Genomic DNA, 17,228 nt, shown 5'->3' with positions numbered 1-17,228 from the left:
TCAGAACACGCACAGGAGGGACAGTGGTGCTACCAGCTGAGCACATGCGCAGGTGTGAATGTGTGGATGCCCCGCTCTTGAGGCTGTTTCCTTGTCCTTGCAGTCTGTGTTTACCATGCCGTGTTCTGTAGGCCTCACGCTGTCCCTCCTCACATAGGGGGTCCGTCTTGGCTCTCACAGGGCCACTGTTGGCTGAGCTGCTCTTGGCCATGGTGCACTCTGTGGGAGGGGCGAGGGGCTTTCAGGTGCTTGGGGAAGCCACAAGTCCCTTGGTTTTCATGCGTTCCACATCTGGCACCCAGAGGAGAGTCAGAACTGCCACTGTGCCACTGCCTATTTCCTGGGCTGGCAGAGCAGGACAGCAGAGCAGTAGCTGTTCAAGGCTGTTGCTACTGTCATTGTGGCATGACACCTAGAAGGCACTACCAAGTCTGGGACTTTGCCATTGCCAAAAGCTAGCAAAAAGCAGCATTCACAAATGCAGGCCTAGCATTTGTGCTGCAGAGGTGGGCGTGGCCCAGTCTCCGGTGGTTCCCTTCACAGTGCTTCCTTTCCAGTTTGATTTCTTCCCTTGGTCCCTGTGGTTCTGCTTTTCTCCTTGTGGACATGAGTCCTGTTTTTGTATTTGTGAGGAGGTGGTGACCTTAGCCATTATTGGGAAGAGGGTAGTGAGGCGGGACAGGATGGCTTCTTTCTCCTGTCAGTCAGGGATAGCACTGTGGGCCCTTCTGCGGGGCCAGGCAGAGGCTGTGGCGAGGTGCTCACCTGTTCCTTGCTGTATAGACAAACATTCTTTCCTTCTGGAAACTCGGTTCTTCTCAAAGCTTCTGATTAGGAGCTTGCTAGAACCTGGAAAGGCAGATTTTATATAAATCATTTCCCCTTTTTTTTCTTTCTTGCCCAAGTTCAGGTCAGTATCCTAGAAATTAAATGAAAGGTGGCCTGCAATTCCAAATAAGAATATTAAAAACAGAAAGTTTTAGTTCTGTAGGCCCTTTTACTTAAGTTGGTGGTTTTGTTTATAAAACATTTTTGATGAATTTTTCTTATTCTGGTTGACTTTTTGCTGATGTTGGTGTCAGATATGAGAGAGAGAAAAGCATCGAGGCCACTGGAATCCTTTCTGCGGCTCTTGGATGCCAGTCTTGTGCAGGCCAGGCTGGGGTGGTAAGGGTGGAGGTGAGACGGGAGGGCAGCTGGCTGATGTGGTCTCTGTTCTGAGCTCAGGAGACGGAATCTGTGTGTGACTGTCAAGCTGTAGAGGTTGGTCAATGACAGAGCATATTTATATCGCATGTGGAACCTTCCCACACTTGAGGTGACCCAAACTTATGGTGTGCATCGTGCTCCTTATGTGAGCTCACCTGGACTGTGAGGCCTTCTCCAGGAGGTCTCTTTTGTGTGGCTCGCAGAGTCACACTGTTGGTTGGCTGGCCCTGGGTGATCGAGAGGCTTGTCCACTGTGCACTGACTCTGCCGAGCCGTGGCCGGCAGCTGCAGGTGTGCAGTGCTACATACTGCTGGTGCTGTAGGGCTGCCTGGAAGCCTGCTGGGCTGGCTCTGGTGTGGTGGCTATGGCCGGGCACCCCACCAGCCCTCGTGAGGGCCGCCTCCCTCTTGCATGTCTATATTTCCTTCCTTTATATTTCAGTCACACTAGATTGGAAAAAAACAAGGTGTTTTCCTAAGATTGGTATCTCAAGACATTGTAGGTCGTGTTGTGGTTTAAATTCTTGACAAATGTGTATGTGGTAAATAAATTTTTATTGGAATAATTATTACATGAGTCTACATCACCCCAACGAAGAGAATATATTAAATTGCACACTTGCATGACAACGGCCTGTGAAGGAATTGATGTGATTTGTTTTGTAACTTCATTTCTTATTCCCTTAGTAGAGCAAATTCTTACTTTTTCGCCTTCACTGGTGACAGCTTTTGTGGGAGCCCACATCAGTCAAGTTGGACTTGAACCAGATGCCCTGTACTGCACTTAGAGTGATGTAATGGCCCGAGATGTCTGCCGCGGGCGTGCGTCATCGGCACACTCAGTGACATGCTTGCTCTCACAGTCATTGTGTGGAAGACATATGGTACTCTGTTTTTATTGGCATTAATAAACACATACAGTGAAGAGAACAGATAACACATTGTAAGACCAAGGTAAGAACCTGATCAAGGCCATTGACTCAGTCACGTCCATCTCATGGTAGAGACACCCATACTTCGAGAGCAACGTAGAGTTCAGTTGGGAGGAGGCCCTCGGAGGGCCGCCCCAGAGCTGCAGCAGTGACACTGCCTCAAGGGTCATTTCCCCCAGGTCATAACTCCCTGCATCTTTGTGAACAAATGTCAGCACCCATTGCTCCAGAGACAAAGAGCAAACAGCACACGGAGGGGTCCTCGTCAGCTGTTTTAATTGCCAGTGAAATGCAGTCAGTGCTGTAGATATGAACCCAGTTTCCAGCACAACAGGCAGGAGGCATTTTGAGTCTGTGCTTTTCTATGAACAGTTTTACTATGACACTAGACACAGTAAATTTTGGGCCAAGTACCATTCACAGTCCATTGTGAACCATCCACCTCTTGACTTGGTGATGGTCACCCAGGGCGCCATGTTGGGCTACTTCTGCCAGCCACCTCGCCAGTCACTTCTGTGGGGTGTCAGCAGCACATGTGTCATGGTCCTGGTGCCAGCCATGCCATGCCCAGTGTCCGCACATTTGCATGGGGAAGCGGCATGGGCCCCAGCTTCCAGCTCCTGCAGCAGCTGCGCTGCTCACAGCCAGAGGAACGGGGCCCAGCTGTTCCTGGCCACTCCTCAGATGTGTCTGGCGTGTAATGAAAGTTCCCAAGGAATGCTTTTGTTCTGAACACTAAGTACTGTAACGCATGTAAGCTCTCAGGGTGCTTGGCACCTTGCAAGGATTCAGTGGCTCGCTGTTGTGACAGTAATGGTTATGACAATAAAAAGATGAAATCACCATCATTCCATTTTTATCCAGAAGCATAACTTTTGCCTTGGCATGAACAGTGATCCTCTCAACTACATTATGCATGTGGGGCAATACCGTGGTCTGACAGAAGCTGGGTCTGTGTGGCACATTGGGTGCTGGACTCGGGCTGGGGGCTAGGGGCTGCTTCATGGATCTGCTCAGAGTAGTGGGAGATGTTACCTCAGATAGCCTAGGTGCAGTCTGAGTTTTGGTACCCTTAGAGAACCCAAGGAGCTTGGGTAAACTTAAGAGTGTCAAAACATTAGCCACTGACTTTTAAAATAAGAGAAACACGATGGAATAAAATGGATCTGGTTCAGATGGCGTCCTGCAGTAAGGATGCTGGCCTCAGAGGCTGGGCCCAATGAGGGACTGCATTTGAAATTGGAGCACGGTGGGTTTTGTGTGGGAAGCCAAGGAGGGGTGCTGTTCTCTGGAAGGGAGGAGGGTGCTGTCCCAGGGATAGAGCAGTGCTCACAGGGCCATATGCTCCTCAGCTGGGAAGACCTTGTGCCCCAGGGACATTAGGAGTTGGCTGTGTAGGTTTAGGGGTAGGGTAGCAGCATCTGCCCTCTAGAGAACAGTCTTGCATGTGGCAGAAGTACCCTGCTTTGAAGACTAGTATTGGTGTTGTGGCAGAGAAGCAGTTTCCTTGGGGTCAGAGGTGGAGTTGTTTGAAAGCTCAGGCTTGGACAAGCTGCCAAGAGTACAAAATTCATTATGCTGCGAATTGAACATGGAATTCCTTTGTTTACTACAACTGTCAGAACAGCAGTGGTACATGTCTGGCCTAAGGACGTTTGAGCTGCCCTTTGTTGAGACGAGTTCTGCTTGTGATCTCGTCTGACTTGCTTCAGACACCCACAGGTCCATGTTTGCCTGGCCAGGGAGGTGGCTCTCGTGCGTAAGACGAGCATTGGGAAGTGGTGTGCCAGTGGAGTGTCAGGAATGGTGCTGTGGAGTGCAAGGGTCTGCCGTCCTGCCTGGCTGGCCTTTCTGCAGAGTGCTAGGACATTAAGGGTGGTCCTGGCACTCATTGTATCCATGTTTCCCCACTGAAAGTGGTAACTTCCTGTGTTTTTAAGAGAATGTTCCTGGAAAGCATCGAGAGACCTAGGCCCAGCTTTATCATGAGGAGGTGTCTCCTGGCAGAGGGGCCAGTGATGCAGGAGGGAGCTGGGCAGCCTGCTTCGAGTGGCCCTTCAGGCCCAGGAAGACCCAAATAGGGTCTTAGAGATTGGAAGCCAGCGAGTGAGGAAAGGCAGGAGGAAGCAGCTGCGCTGTCAGTGATGGTTTGTAGCCCCCCATCTCTCGGCCCAAGGGTGTGGCCAGGCAGTGTGTGTGATGCTGGGACCCTCTAAGGGCCTGTCACAGGAACACGCTGAGAAGAAAATTGAGATTGTAGGTTAGCATCTAGCTGCCCAAACAGAAGAGGTTGCCCATGCACACGTGTCAGTCAGGAGGACTGAAAGTGTGTGACCTGAGAAGGGTGTGGTGGCAACCTGGTGCAGCGCAGGACAGAGCCGGGGCCCTGTGGACCTCCCAGTGCTGGAGTGTCAGCAGTTGGAAGGCTTAGTGAGCTTGCTTCATTTCTGAGTTGCTGATTCTAGTGCAGCCTTCTGAACTGGCTGAGCTGAGCCACTGCACACCCTTCTGTCCAAGCAGACGCATGTGCTGGGCCAGGCCAGCCCTTTGGACTCAGTGTGGAACGTGGAGCATTTTATGTTTTAAAACTCAATATTTTTATTACCTTAGTTTAGGAACTCTAGAGGCAGACACAGCAGCTACTGAGGACCTTGCTGTTGCCTCTCAGGCTGTCCCGTGCACCCCAGGCTTCCCAGCAGCCCAGGCTCTGCTCCTCACGGCATTTCAAGTGTTTTTGTTTTAAAGAAATATGCCTATTACTGGAATTGGGGTGTGGCTCAGTGGCAGAGTGCTCTGTGGCATGCTTGAGGACCTCGGTTCTATCCCCAATACTGCACACACACAGATGCTGACTGCTGGGTGTTCTAGGACTTTGGGTAAATGAAATCTATTTTGATTTCCTTGGGTAATATTTTTATCAGAAATGACCGCTAATTGACCTGCCAGTGATGGAGGTGGACTGTCCCTTAGGCAGCGGGAGAGCCTGTGCACTTGTCCTCGAAGGGTGAGGGCTGGAACTCCCAGTGTCTCTGCTGCCTGGGAGTCCCTGTAGCTACCTGGCAGCCCTGTCCTGGTAGGTGCCATGTACCTATGTAGTCCCGTGCTGGATCCACACTTGTAACTTTTCAGGGTTACATTTGGTCCTTGGGTGTTTTACATGTAGCTCTGGCAATGTTTGAAGCACGCTAACCATCCAGGGATATTGATTGGGGTGGACTGGGGTCCTGGCCTGACTGCAGGGATGTTGCTTGGCTGCATGAGCCAAGGCAGGAGGTAGACTGGAGATGGTCTTGTCTGTTCTCAAACCCTCCAGACAAGGCTCAGCCAGCCAGCCCAGCACGCTCACCAGCCTGCTTCCCAGCAGGGCGCGGCCATTACTGAGGCACAGCTGGGACCATTTTAGAGACTCCCTGTGCTTTGGACAAGGCAGGTCTTGAACTAGGAGCAGCAGCCACATGGCCAGCTATGGCCACAACTCCCCTGGGTCCTTGCTGCCCTTTCTCACAGAAGCTGGCGTAGATTAGAAGCTAACGGAGAAGCATGTGATGGCCCTGTGGACTAGAGATCTTTATGTCCTCAGTGACTCACTCTTGGCCCTTACCCTGTCATTTAGGAACAGCTGGGAAGGTTCCAGTCTGTGTAACCTGGAAGGGTCATTTTAACAAAAATTATTTTGAATTCCAGATTTTAGATGACGACTTATTTTAAAATCATTTTAATTCTGCTCTAATATTTCACTGTGATGTTAACTTGGAAGACCTGTTTTGAGATTAGTCCTTTTGATTTAAAACTCATTAAATCTGCTGAGCACAGGATTCCTATCATTTGTAAATCCAAAACACTCTGTGAAAGTACTTAGTAATAAGTTTCTTTTACAAAAGCGTAACTTAAATACAAAAGTAATGTTGGTTTATAGAAATATTTATTGTTCAAGGTCTGTGATTGTATTTCAAAAATGATGTAGTCTTCAATTTGTGAAGGGATTTGTTTTGTCAAAAAATTAAAAACTCACTGTGTGACAGCACCCGGAAGGGGCGGGGCTGTGGTGAGTGAGCCTTCTGTGGCTGTGCTTGCTGGCAGCTGGCGGAAGGCGGTCACGGTCCTGTCCCCGTCCTGTCCCCTTGGGCGGTGCCACATTGCAGGCCCCATGCTAGATGAAGGAGCCTGTGTTCCCTGCCCTGAAGGATGTATTTCTAAGGAGAACAGGCAGCTTGGTACCATCACTGAGTAGAGAGTGGAGAAAGGGTTTTCAGACTGAAGAAAACTTGGGAAGTCAGGAACTGAGCTGCTGGGAGATGGTTGCTGCCCATCTGGCCTGGATGGGTGAGGAGGCGGCAGGAAGGCTGTCCTTTGGGGCGCTGGCTTTTCCTTTCCAGCACTTCCTGTCGACGTGGGAGGGATGGTGGGGGTTGTAGAAGAGCTCTGGGATTGTGGGGCCCATTCAGGTGACATTCACCTCCACAGCTGGCTGTCACCTGGTGTGGAGGCGGAGCCTGCAGCTGCAGGGAGAGGCGCTGAGAGCCAGGGACCCTTCCTACTGGCTGGCGGGGAGGCGGGGTGAGGGCGGGTCTGCCACCTGCCATGGACTGTGATATTGTAAGGTCTGTATTCTGTATGTGGGATTGGGCCCCAGTCAGGAAATGAGCCTCATGTGTGTCATGAACATTTATAATGCCATTCAAATATGTATTTCCTGTTTATTTCCTCAAAACAGACTTTGTTAATTTAGGAGATATCTCCAAGTGGAAACGTGCTAACTTTCTGTAAATCTTAAATAAAAGGTGCTGTTCCTTCCTCTGACCCAGGACTGGTTTGTGTTTTCTGTCTTTCTCTCCATGTATTTTCTCCTTTTTTAGCTTTTAAATTCATTCCAGCCACACTCAGGGAGGAACCGGGTTGGTGGGCAGAGTGCTGGGCTCTCTTCCCGAGGGCTTGCGTTAAAGGCCTTGTTTTTTGGGCTTCGGTTCCCCCACCAGATGGGTCAGCATCTGGCAGCGGTGGGGCTGCTTCCTGATGTCCTGGGCTCCCCCAACACCCACTCCATTCTCACCTCTGAAGTGCTCAGACCCCCACCTGTGACGTCTGTCTGACGGATATGTTGAATTTGGGGTTTGAACTCAGCATTTCAAGTTGCCTGTTTCTGGATGTTGACGTTAAAGAAGTGGGAGGTGAGCTGATGGGCGAGGGACGGGCAGTGGGCCCTGCACTTCCAGCTAGTCAGCCTTCCGGTGACAACCTTAAGACTCGACGCCCTCTAATCTAGTGTTGGTTCATGCTATTCCCATCTTCCTGCAAAAGGTGAGAAAAATGAGTTTTTTGTTGGACTGTTGTCACGAGATGTATCTTAGTGAGGCTCCAGTAGTGGCGTTCAGGGCCCTGTCACTGCTCCATGAGCCAGTCGGAGCCACGGAGGCCCCTGAAAGCAGCCCACCACCTGCCTGCCAGCCAGCCAGCCCGCAGGAGCTTTTCTTTCTTTTCTTCTAACCACTCCTGTAGTTTCAGTGAGATAAATTTGGAAAAAGCTCTTAATAAGGGTGTTGAGTCAGTCAGATACCCTGGTGGAGTTGCAGTTTCATTTTTAATGTGGCCCCATTTTAATACCTAGCTTGGTGCTGAAGGAAAAGCAGCAAGACTGTGATGTCTTTATGGTGATTATTGAGGCGTGCAGGGATGCAGTTTCTATTTTGTTCCAGCTCCAAAATTCAGTTTTCAACATTTATTTACCTACCATCAAATACAAAGTGAAAAGTTTTTAAACACACCTGAAATTGATAGACAAGAAGGTCTTCTGTCTTCTCAAACGCTTATTGCTACGGCTGGTCCAGTGAGGGCAAGGTGCTCTGTGAAGATCGAGGTTGTTGCTGGTCCTGATGCCCACTGTGGAGTGGAGGACATTTGGGTGGAGGAACACCATCCCCCTGGGCTCCAGGTGTTCTGGGTTTCCAGGACTTTCTGGTCCTGCTTTCAGACTTTGTGTTCCCGAGAAGGCCCTACTGCACCTCCTCCTGGATGGGAGGGCAAGAGACAGCAGCAGTCAGTGGGTGGAGTTGGGATGACCGCTGACCTTGGGACAGCACGTCAGTGTAGGAAGAGTGGGGCCTGCACCCCCACGTGAGTGGGCTGCATTGCCGCCACGTGCAGCCTTGGTTTCCTTTCAAGACCCATTTGGTGATTGGACCTGAGCAGACTGGGTAAGGAAGGGAGGGTTCCTGGTCCCAAAGCCTGTGTTAGCTCGCCTAGAAGAGCAAACTGGGTTTTCGTGCGTTTCTTCATTTCAAGGAACGTGCTTTTGTGTACATGAGTATTCTCAATGCTGAGTGGAGTGTGTCCACCTCTGGACACTGCGCAGCTCTGTTGATGGTTGCACCACTGCAGAGGCCAGAGGCTGGAGCGCGTCACTCCGAGATGGGTGGGGTCAGGCCAAGCCTGAAGGGCACAACAGCCACCATTTTCTGTGACTAGTGAACTGTCCTCCGCCTCCTTAATCTTCAGGTCTCGGACAGCCTAGTGGACGAGCCCTCAGAGTCTCCTTATGAGAGTGCAGATGAAACACAGACCGAAGTGTCCATCTCATCTAAAAGGTCGGAACGAGGAATGACGGCCAAAAAGGAGTACGTGTGTCAGGTGAGGGGCCACAGCACCGATCCCTTGCAGGGTGTCTGATGCAGGCTGGGCAGGCCCCCTTCCTGCAGACCCCCAGCCTGTCCCCACTTAGGTGAGCATCACTAGCTCCCACTCCCCTAGGGCATGCCTCTGTACTGTGCCGGAGGGACGTGGGGCGTGTGATGTGTGAGTTGCCCAGGCCAGCTCTGGGCTGATGTGGCACTGTGCACCAGGCACGCCCGGGTCCCTCTAGTGGTAATGCCTGGTGATGGGGCCTGGCAGTGTCTGGCGTGCTGCTTGCTTGGAGCCTGTCCCCTCTGACAGGATGAAAACATGCCTTGGGGTTTGTTGATTTCCTTGCCCAGCTCAAGTACCTGTGAGTGTGCCTTCAGGGTTTGGGGCCTGAGGGACTGACCACTGTGTCACCTGGCTCTGATGTGACCCTGAACTCATCATGGTTGCTTCTCTTCATGGCTTCTTTTCAGCCGCAGGGTAAGCAGGACACAGAAGGAGCTCCTGCTCTGTGTGGTTCACGCTGCCTGTTCTGTCCCACAGCTGTGTGAGAAGACGGGCAGCCTCCTGCTGTGTGAAGGGCCCTGCTGTGGGGCTTTTCACCTCACCTGCCTGGGCCTCTCCCGGAGACCGGAAGGGAGGTTCACCTGCAGCGAGTGTGCCTCAGGCAAGTTGTGGCTTCCCCTCCTGCCCAGAGCAGTGCTGCTGTACCGCCTCCTGCTCCCGCCTCCCTGCAGCAGCCAAGCCCAGACATCAGCAGAGAGCATGCCCCTCCCACCTGCAGCCTGCTCCCTGGGTGCCCTCCAGCAGGTGGGAGGCTCAGGGTGTGAGTGCCACCCTAGCACTCTGCATATAGTTTAGGGCACAGTGACTGGTGGAGTCTGATGGTGGCTGGGCCCCTGCATGTCCCCCTGTGGGCCTGAACTCACTCTACCTGTGGACAGCCAGCCTTCTTAGCCAGGTCACCTGGTTGGTCACAGAACACTGTCATTGGTAGGGACGGAAAGCATTAGTCTGAGCTTCCCTTTCAACAGCAGGTGGATCCAGGCTTGCCCAACTGGTCAGTGCCTTTGTCCTGCTGCCTGTTTGGGGTCACCATGGCAGGACAACTGCACAGCAAGCCTGAGGCGTCCTTGGCTGTTGTCAAAGCAGCCTAGGTGGGAACCCAAGGAACACCTTGCATGGGGTACTGCGGCCTGCGTCTGTGAGCGGCCCTTCACCACGGTCAGGGAGGGGCCCCTGGCGCGTGGTAGGACTTCCCTGTGTTTGAGGGGAAGCTGGAGCCCAGTAGCTGCAGGGTCACTCTTCACAGCTGGCTTTATCCCGATGAGGATAAAGTCAGCAAGGTTGGAGAGAGCCAGGTGCCCCCATGGGCAGGTGGGGCAGAGTGCAGCTGGGCTCTGGCAGCCTGGAACCACAGTTGAATTCTTGGCACCCTCCTCTCTCCCTCCCTGACTGGCTATTAGGGGTCCACTCATGCTTCGTGTGCAAAGAGAGCAAGATGGAGGTGAGGCGCTGTGTTGTGACTCAGTGTGGGAAGTTCTACCATGAGGCTTGTGTGAGGAAGTTCCCTCTGACTGTGTTTGAGAGCCGGGGCTTTCGCTGCCCCCTGCACAGCTGCGTGAGCTGCCATGCCTCCAACCCCTCACATCCAAGGCCGGCGAAAGGTAGGCTGTGCCTGGCTCCCTCCCGCGGGGCATGCTGGGCTTGTTGCCAGAGGTCAGGGGCTTCGCCTCCAGCAGCTTCCCCTCCTCTTGGTACTGGATGCAAAGCTGGTTGCTGGGATTTCTTCACTGCCAGACCTGCCCCCACTTGTACCCTCCTCCCCTTTTTATCCCAAAATTGTCTTGAGGGTTCTTGGTTTTAAGAGATGGGGACCCATAGGGCCCCTGATGGGTTCTGGCTGTCAGGGCACCTCATGAACCCAGGAAACATTCTTGGATGGGATTACATCTTAGCTAGCATTTCAGGGCAGCTGTCTGGGCTGAGGGCACCAGGGCTTCTCCCCTGGGGGTGGCAATGCCTGGGGATGTTTTGGGGACAAGCTCCTGGCTTCTGGCAGGGAGGGTCGGACAGTGTGCGGGACAGCCCTTCCAGTGCCTGCCATGCCCAGACTGAGGGTATGGCATCTGGGAGCTACCCTGCAGTCTGTCCTGAGTACCTTCTGTCACCTGGAGGTGGTGCCTTCACAGGCTCTCTGGGTTTCTGCGGTGTCCTGATTGCCATCAGGTTGGTAGCAGCCACCGGGATCCTCAGGGTGTTCTCGCCCTCAGGGAAGATGATGCGCTGTGTGCGATGCCCTGTTGCTTACCATGGAGGGGACGCCTGTCTGGCAGCAGGGTGCACGGTGATTGCGTCCAACAGCATCATTTGCACGGGCCACTTCACCGCTCGGAAGGGAAAGCGGCACCACACCCATGTCAATGTCAGCTGGTGCTTCGTGTGCTCCAAAGGTGAGGGGCCTCTGCCCTGTGGGCCTGCTCCACGTTGGGCAGTGTGTTGTAATGTACCTAGACTCGCTGCTGGCCTGCTGGCCTGCCCGCCCTCAGGGCTGGGTCTGTGCTGGCAGGGTGCTGCCTGGCCTGGAGCGGCAGGACGGAGCCGAGGCCCAGGGAAGCAGGCTCACCCTGCGCCCACTCTTGCAGGGGGCAGCCTGCTGTGCTGCGAGGCCTGCCCAGCAGCCTTCCACCCCGACTGCCTCAGCATTGAGATGCCCGACGGCAGCTGGTTCTGCAACGACTGTAGGGCAGGCAAGAGGCTGCACTTCCAGGACATCGTCTGGGTCAAACTGGGGAACTACAGGTGTGAGGACAGCCCTGTGCTCTTGTCTTTCTCTGTTCACGTGTGTCTGTTTGACTTTACAGTACTTAAAAGCATTGAAATGATTGCCGCTCTCTCTGAAGAGTCTGTGAACCCTGTTTTTAATATTTATAATAGATGGTGGCCGGCAGAAGTTTGCCATCCCAAAAATGTTCCCCCAAATATTCAGAAAATGAAGCACGAGATTGGAGAATTCCCTGTGTTTTTCTTTGGGTCTAAAGATTATTACTGGACGCATCAGGCGCGAGTGTTCCCGTACATGGAGGGGGACCGGGGCAGCCGCTACCATGGGGTCAGAGGGATCGGAAGAGTCTTCAAAAACGGTACGGAAGTCTCCTGTAGGGAGCAGGACAGCTCTCTGTGTGCCTTTTGCTAATCATCCTTTCTGCTCTTTAGAAATTTGATGTTTGTAGAAAACACTGGACTAAGCATTCTCTCAGTTAGAAGGCAGGCAGTCTGCGGACTGGCGTGTCTGCTGAAGTGTGGAGTGGGTCACGCTGCTGGGCAGGCGGGGGTGCTCCATGAGCAGTACTGTGTGGAGCAGCAAAGCTGCTCAGCCCACCTTGTCCTCAGTCCTGGCAGACACTTTCCCCAGCTGGCCTCTGCAGAGGCAGATGTGGAGGGGTCTCTGCTTTCTGGACCAGGGGCCCGGAAGCTTAGCAGCCACCCTGCCCTTCAGCAGACCACGCAGAGTCAGGTGGGTGGGGCACTGGTTGTGCAGTCAGGCTGGGAGGCAGTTGGGAGCAGCATTTGGTGAGGCTGCCGTGACCCAGGCAGGAGGGAGACAGGGTGGAAAGGCTGTTCCACGGGCGGGACTGGCGCTTAGGCTAGGTCGAGAGTGCTAAGATACAGGGAAAGTCTTGCTGCGGCTCATGCAGGGTCAGCTGGAGCTGCAGGACCTGTGTGTGTGGCAGGAGGGGCCTGGGCCTGTTGAGAGTTTGTGGGTGCGCTGGCCAGCGGCAGCCAATAACTTCTCCTTCAGGACCTCAGCACATGGGGCTCCCAGAGTTCTGAATAAGAACAGGTAGGCATCCAAAGACTCTTGAAGGTCTGGGAGAGAGAGAGAGAAGCTCCTGGGAGTGGTGTGGCCTGGCTGGCGAGCGAGATGCGGCTCCTGGCTGGCGTCCGGCACCCTGCAGAGCCAGTGCCAAGCAGCCTTGGGAGCCGGCGCCGTGCCGTCTATGCGCCAGCCGGGGCCGCTCTCCACTCGGAGCCCTCTTATTTGAGAGGAGCAGAGGTGTTTTTGTTTGCTGTCTCAGGACAGTAGGCCCAGAGCCCCATGGCTGGTGTGCTTTGTCCTCAGACCTTAGTGCAGGGTGGGGAGCTGGCAGAGCCTCCCGCTGGGCCTCCTGGCGCTGTTCAAGGCTGCCCTGCCCTGCCCTGCCCTGCCCTGCCCTCCCCTCTGGTCACGGATGGTCTTGCAGTGTCTTCTGCACTCGTTTGTTTCTGGTACCGTGGATTGACTGAACCAGGGGTACTTAACTTCTGAGCCCCATCCCCAGCCTTGTTTATTTAGTTTTTTAAGACAGGATATTGCTTGGTTTCTGAGGCTGGCTTTGAACTTGAGATCCTCCTGCCTCAACCTCCTAAGCTGCTAGGATCACAGGAGTGCGCTGCTCTTTTGCATTTTTGGCCATGTCTTATAAACCTCCCCTTTCAGAGCTTTCTGTAATCTTTAGATTCATGGAAACCAGAAACTGAATTCACCAGTGAGAGTTTAGAGTAAGCCATTAAAATGTAGAGCTTGAAGGTAGAAGTATTTACCTACTAAGAGATCTTTTTCGTATTTTATTGACTCTTTAGCATTGCAAGAAGCTGAAGCTCGTTTTCGTGAAATCAAACTTCAGCGGGAAGCCCGAGAAACGCAGGAAAGCGAGCGCAAGCCCCCACCATATAAGCACATCAAGGTGCGTGCCAGGGCTGCGTGCACCACATTGTCCAAGCAGCTCAGGGTAGGCTCTGAGGCTGCACATCGTCACACCCGGGCTGCAGCTGGTGAGAGGGCTGCTGTGAGCTGTGTCTGGCTGCCCAGAGCCGTAGACAGAGAGACTTAGTTTCTACTGAGCACAGGCCCTGTTTGCCCAGGATGTGTGTGGGGAGGTCCAGGAGGCTGCTTAGGCTCAGCCCATAAACAGAGGAGAGGTGGAATGCCAGCCCTGAGGCGGGCCACAGTGGGTGGCCCTTCCAGCTGGGCCACGCTGCCACCAATGCAGCACAGGTGAGAGGTGCCTGTCTGGCCGGTGCTCAGCACCTGTTGGCCGGGCCCCCGCTTGAAGAGAGAGAGATAGAGGACGGGCCTGGCTGTGCCGAGCAGATGCCTGCAAGAGGCTGCATGTGGGTGTGGAGACTTGCCCTTCCTCAGTGCCAGGCCCACCTGGACACAAGGGTGATGCCACCTCATAGCTGACTCAAGTGTTCTGTCTTTGCTTCTAAAATCTGGGTCTGTGTAAAGAAGTATTCTCTGTACTCATCTGTACTCAGTGCTGCATTTGGGATGTTTCCAGAAACAGAACCAGATTCTGGGCACATTTCCAGGTTGATGGCATCGTTGTCCTTTGCCGCCTGCAGCAACAGCAGGGGTGCCTCTTAACCACTGCATTGAGCTGGAGCCACTGATTCCTGCCCCAGTTCTTGTCATCTCTCTGGGCCTTTACTGTTTGGGCACCTTCTTCATCAGGGGTAGACTCAGGCTGGGGCAGAGACCATGCCCTCCTGCCGACATTTGCTGGGTGCCCTCTGCCTGGCTACTGTGGTGCTTGGCTGAGGGCGGGTTGGAATCAGATGGGCATAGAGGAGGGAGGCTGCCATCGAGGGCTCTTGCCAAGCACTGGGAGGACCTCTGCTGAGCAGTCTTCCTAAGACCACAGCTGACTGCATAACCAGAGACCACAGCCACTAGGATGGAAATGGGAGGGGTCTGGGTGAGGACTGAAGGAGCATGTCCTGTCCGGAGGCACCGGCCTGGGTGCAGGGCTCGAGGCTCTGTGTACATGGGGCCAAGACACATCACTTTATCCTGCAGGTGAATAAGCCTTATGGGAAGGTCCAGATTTATACAGCCGATATTTCCGAAATCCCAAAGTGCAACTGCAAGCCCACAGACGAGAACCCCTGTGGCTTTGACTCTGAGTGTCTGAACAGGATGCTGATGTTCGAGTGCCACCCGCAGGTGTGTCCCGCGGGCGAGCACTGCCAGAACCAGTGCTTCACCAAGCGCCAGTACCCCGAGACCAAGATCATCAGGACCGATGGCAAGGGCTGGGGCCTGGTGGCCAAGAGGGACATCAGGAAGGTGTGTGTTGGGCCCTTCTCCCTGCTTCCCAGGAATCAGGGTTCACTGATTACGTAGATTTGCTTATTGTATGTTGGCACTCATGTGAGAATGAATGATGTTAAAAAAATTTTTTTTAAGTTATTAGTGAATTTTGAAAAATGTTGCTTGGAAGATACCTGTCGAAACTGACGCTCAGGCTGTGGCTGTAGATCAGTGGCAGAGGGCTTGCCTGGCATGTGGGAGGCACTGGGTTAGATCCTCAGCAACACATCGAAATAAACAAAGGCATACTGTCCATCCACAACTACCCAAAACCAAAACAGAACAAACAAATACTAACACTCAAACTCCCTTAAAGGGTGCTGCCAGAATTTGTACAGTTGCTGCTCTAAGTGAGCAATTTCTGAGGTGACCTACAGCCAGCTCTTCAGGGGCATCACCAGCAGGGGGAGGAGATGGGAATGCTCTTGGGTGGTCCCCGCAGCCTAGGGCAGGGCTGTTAGTATGTGCCAGGGACTGCCTGGCCCGCCTCCCTTCTCAGGCTGAAGGACCAAGTGTATCCATGATGTGGAAGGGCAGATGGGCTGCTTGTCTTGCTGCTGCCTGGCCCTGGCCTGCTTTAGCATGGCCCAGGCAGGAGATTCCAGACCCCAGGTTCACGCCCAGTACCTCCTGCAACTTCGCTCCTTCTCCTGCCTCACTTGTTGAGGAGCCTGGCAAGTTGAGCCATTTTTCCTTTTGTGGGAATCTGCATGTGACAGTGACGTAGATGGACACTGGCCTAACAGAGGTGCTCCTCAGAAGAAAGACACCAAGGAAGGAGGTTCGGAACGCTGCTGCCTCAGAAACACTTGAATAAGTTGGTCATTGACAGTCTTTATTCATAAGATAAGTGTGAGGTCACTTGGACTTATCTGAACTGATAAGCACTCTGTGAGGCCATCCAAGAGCCACCACGCCTATGGCTTCATGTCCACTGATGGTGACATAATGTGTTGAGCCTGACACGGGATGGGCTCAGAGGCTCCTCCTCACCACATCTTTCTGATTTCCAGGGAGAATTCGTTAATGAGTATGTTGGCGAGCTGATTGACGAGGAGGAGTGCATGGCGAGGATCAAGCAGGCACAGGAGAACGACATCACCCACTTCTACATGCTCACCATAGACAAGGTGACCGGGCCCCCGCTGCCAGGTGGAGGGCTTGCCCAGGGCTGGGCCTGCCCAGCTCTGCTCCTCACTGCCTGTGTGCTGGGAGAGGAAGGTTCACAGAGTTTGTGCCTCTTGTTGCCAGTAAACCCATAGCCTTAGAAAAGTGTGGCTGTTTTTAAAAGACTAGGTTAATAGTAGTCCTTAAAAACCAGATAGAGAATGATCAGAGGCAAAAATTTCTGAATAATTCATAGAAGTCAGAGATGTGGTGATACCTGGAAAAAGGAGGCCACTATGGACATGAGGATGGTTCATGGGGCCCTTTGGGCAGCCCTGGGAAAGGCAGTAGGTGAGTCCTAGGCTCCACGTCATGTGCCACAGGTCATGGCCCTAGGCCTTCAACACGGCCAGTGTCGCCAAGGACAGAAGACTCTGGGTTAAAAGAGACTAAAGGGATACCCAGAGCAGGTGTGTGCTTCGTGATCACAGCTTTAAGCAGGCAGGGGTTTGAGTGGTGGGGCGGGCGGGGGGCCTATGTTGGGAGCTATAAATGACATTTTGAAAACAGTCAGGGAGTCTGTTTGGGCAGGAAATTGTTTTCTTTTTGTGTGTGTGTGTGTGTGTGTAGGGGGGTGGTTCTGGGGATTGAACCCAGGGCCTTGTGCCCGCAAGGCAAGCACTCTACCTACTGAACCATGTCCCCAGCTCAGGAAACTGTTCTTGATGTTACATCTCAGGTGCAGGAGGTGCCAAGGCCCAGCAAGGGAGCGAGCCTGCAATGGTGCCTGGAGTGCGCGTGTGTGTGTCAGATGCACTGGGTGGTGGCCACATACACCTTCAAGGAACCAGGGAGAAAATGGGTGTGCAGCTGGTTGTGGTGCACACACCTGTTACCCAGATGCTCAGGAGGCTGAGGCAGGAGGATCCCAACTTCAAGGTCATCCTGGACAACCTAGTCAGAACTCAAAAATAAAAAGGGCTGCCAGGCACAATGGTGCAGGCCTGTAATCCCAGCAGCTCTGGAGGCTGAGGCAGGAGGATCGTGAGTTCAAAGCCAGCCTTAGCAATGGTGAGGTGCTAAGCAACTCAGACCCTGTTTCTAAGTAAAATACAAAGTAGGGCTGGGGGTGTGACTCACATATTGAGTGCCCCTCAGTTCAATCTCTGGTACCAAGAAAAAAATAAAAACAGCTGGGGGGGGTTATAGCTCAGTGGTAGAGCACCCTG

At 53.3% G+C, this 17,228-nt stretch overlaps 1 protein-coding gene across 6 annotated transcripts in view; it reads left to right on the top strand.

Moving 5' to 3' along the window:
* Nucleotides 1-17,228, top strand: part of Nsd2 (nuclear receptor binding SET domain protein 2) — a 77,561-nt gene that overhangs the window by 47,683 nt on the left and 12,650 nt on the right. For 5 of the 6 annotated variants that reach the window (XR_009224847.1, XM_046423552.2, XM_046423553.1 and 2 more), the window contains 9 exons: nucleotides 8,634-8,765; nucleotides 9,300-9,423; nucleotides 10,223-10,423; nucleotides 11,030-11,209; nucleotides 11,402-11,558; nucleotides 11,694-11,899; nucleotides 13,380-13,483; nucleotides 14,599-14,868; nucleotides 15,906-16,022. Coding sequence is in view for 5 of the 6 variants with exons in the window: in XM_046423552.2 (XP_046279508.1) it covers nucleotides 8,634-8,765; nucleotides 9,300-9,423; nucleotides 10,223-10,423; nucleotides 11,030-11,209; nucleotides 11,402-11,558; nucleotides 11,694-11,899; nucleotides 13,380-13,483; nucleotides 14,599-14,868; nucleotides 15,906-16,022 (1,491 nt within the window). In the remaining variant the exon portion in view is untranslated. Of the gene's footprint in view, nucleotides 1-1,935; nucleotides 6,942-8,633; nucleotides 8,766-9,299; nucleotides 9,424-10,222; nucleotides 10,424-11,029; nucleotides 11,210-11,401; nucleotides 11,559-11,693; nucleotides 11,900-13,379; nucleotides 13,484-14,598; nucleotides 14,869-15,905; nucleotides 16,023-17,228 lie in introns of those variants that run through there. The other variant, XM_046423554.2, reaches the window with a different exon arrangement.

Source organism: Marmota monax, unplaced genomic scaffold (assembly GCF_021218885.2).
Source record: "Marmota monax isolate L192 unplaced genomic scaffold, Marmota_monax_Labrador192_F-V1.1 WCK01_AAM20220418_F8-fsc00009, whole genome shotgun sequence".
Lineage (NCBI taxonomy): Eukaryota > Metazoa > Chordata > Mammalia > Rodentia > Sciuridae > Marmota > Marmota monax.
The sequence above is the reverse complement of the archived record's forward strand: the minus strand, read 5'-3'. Positions and strand labels throughout refer to the sequence as shown.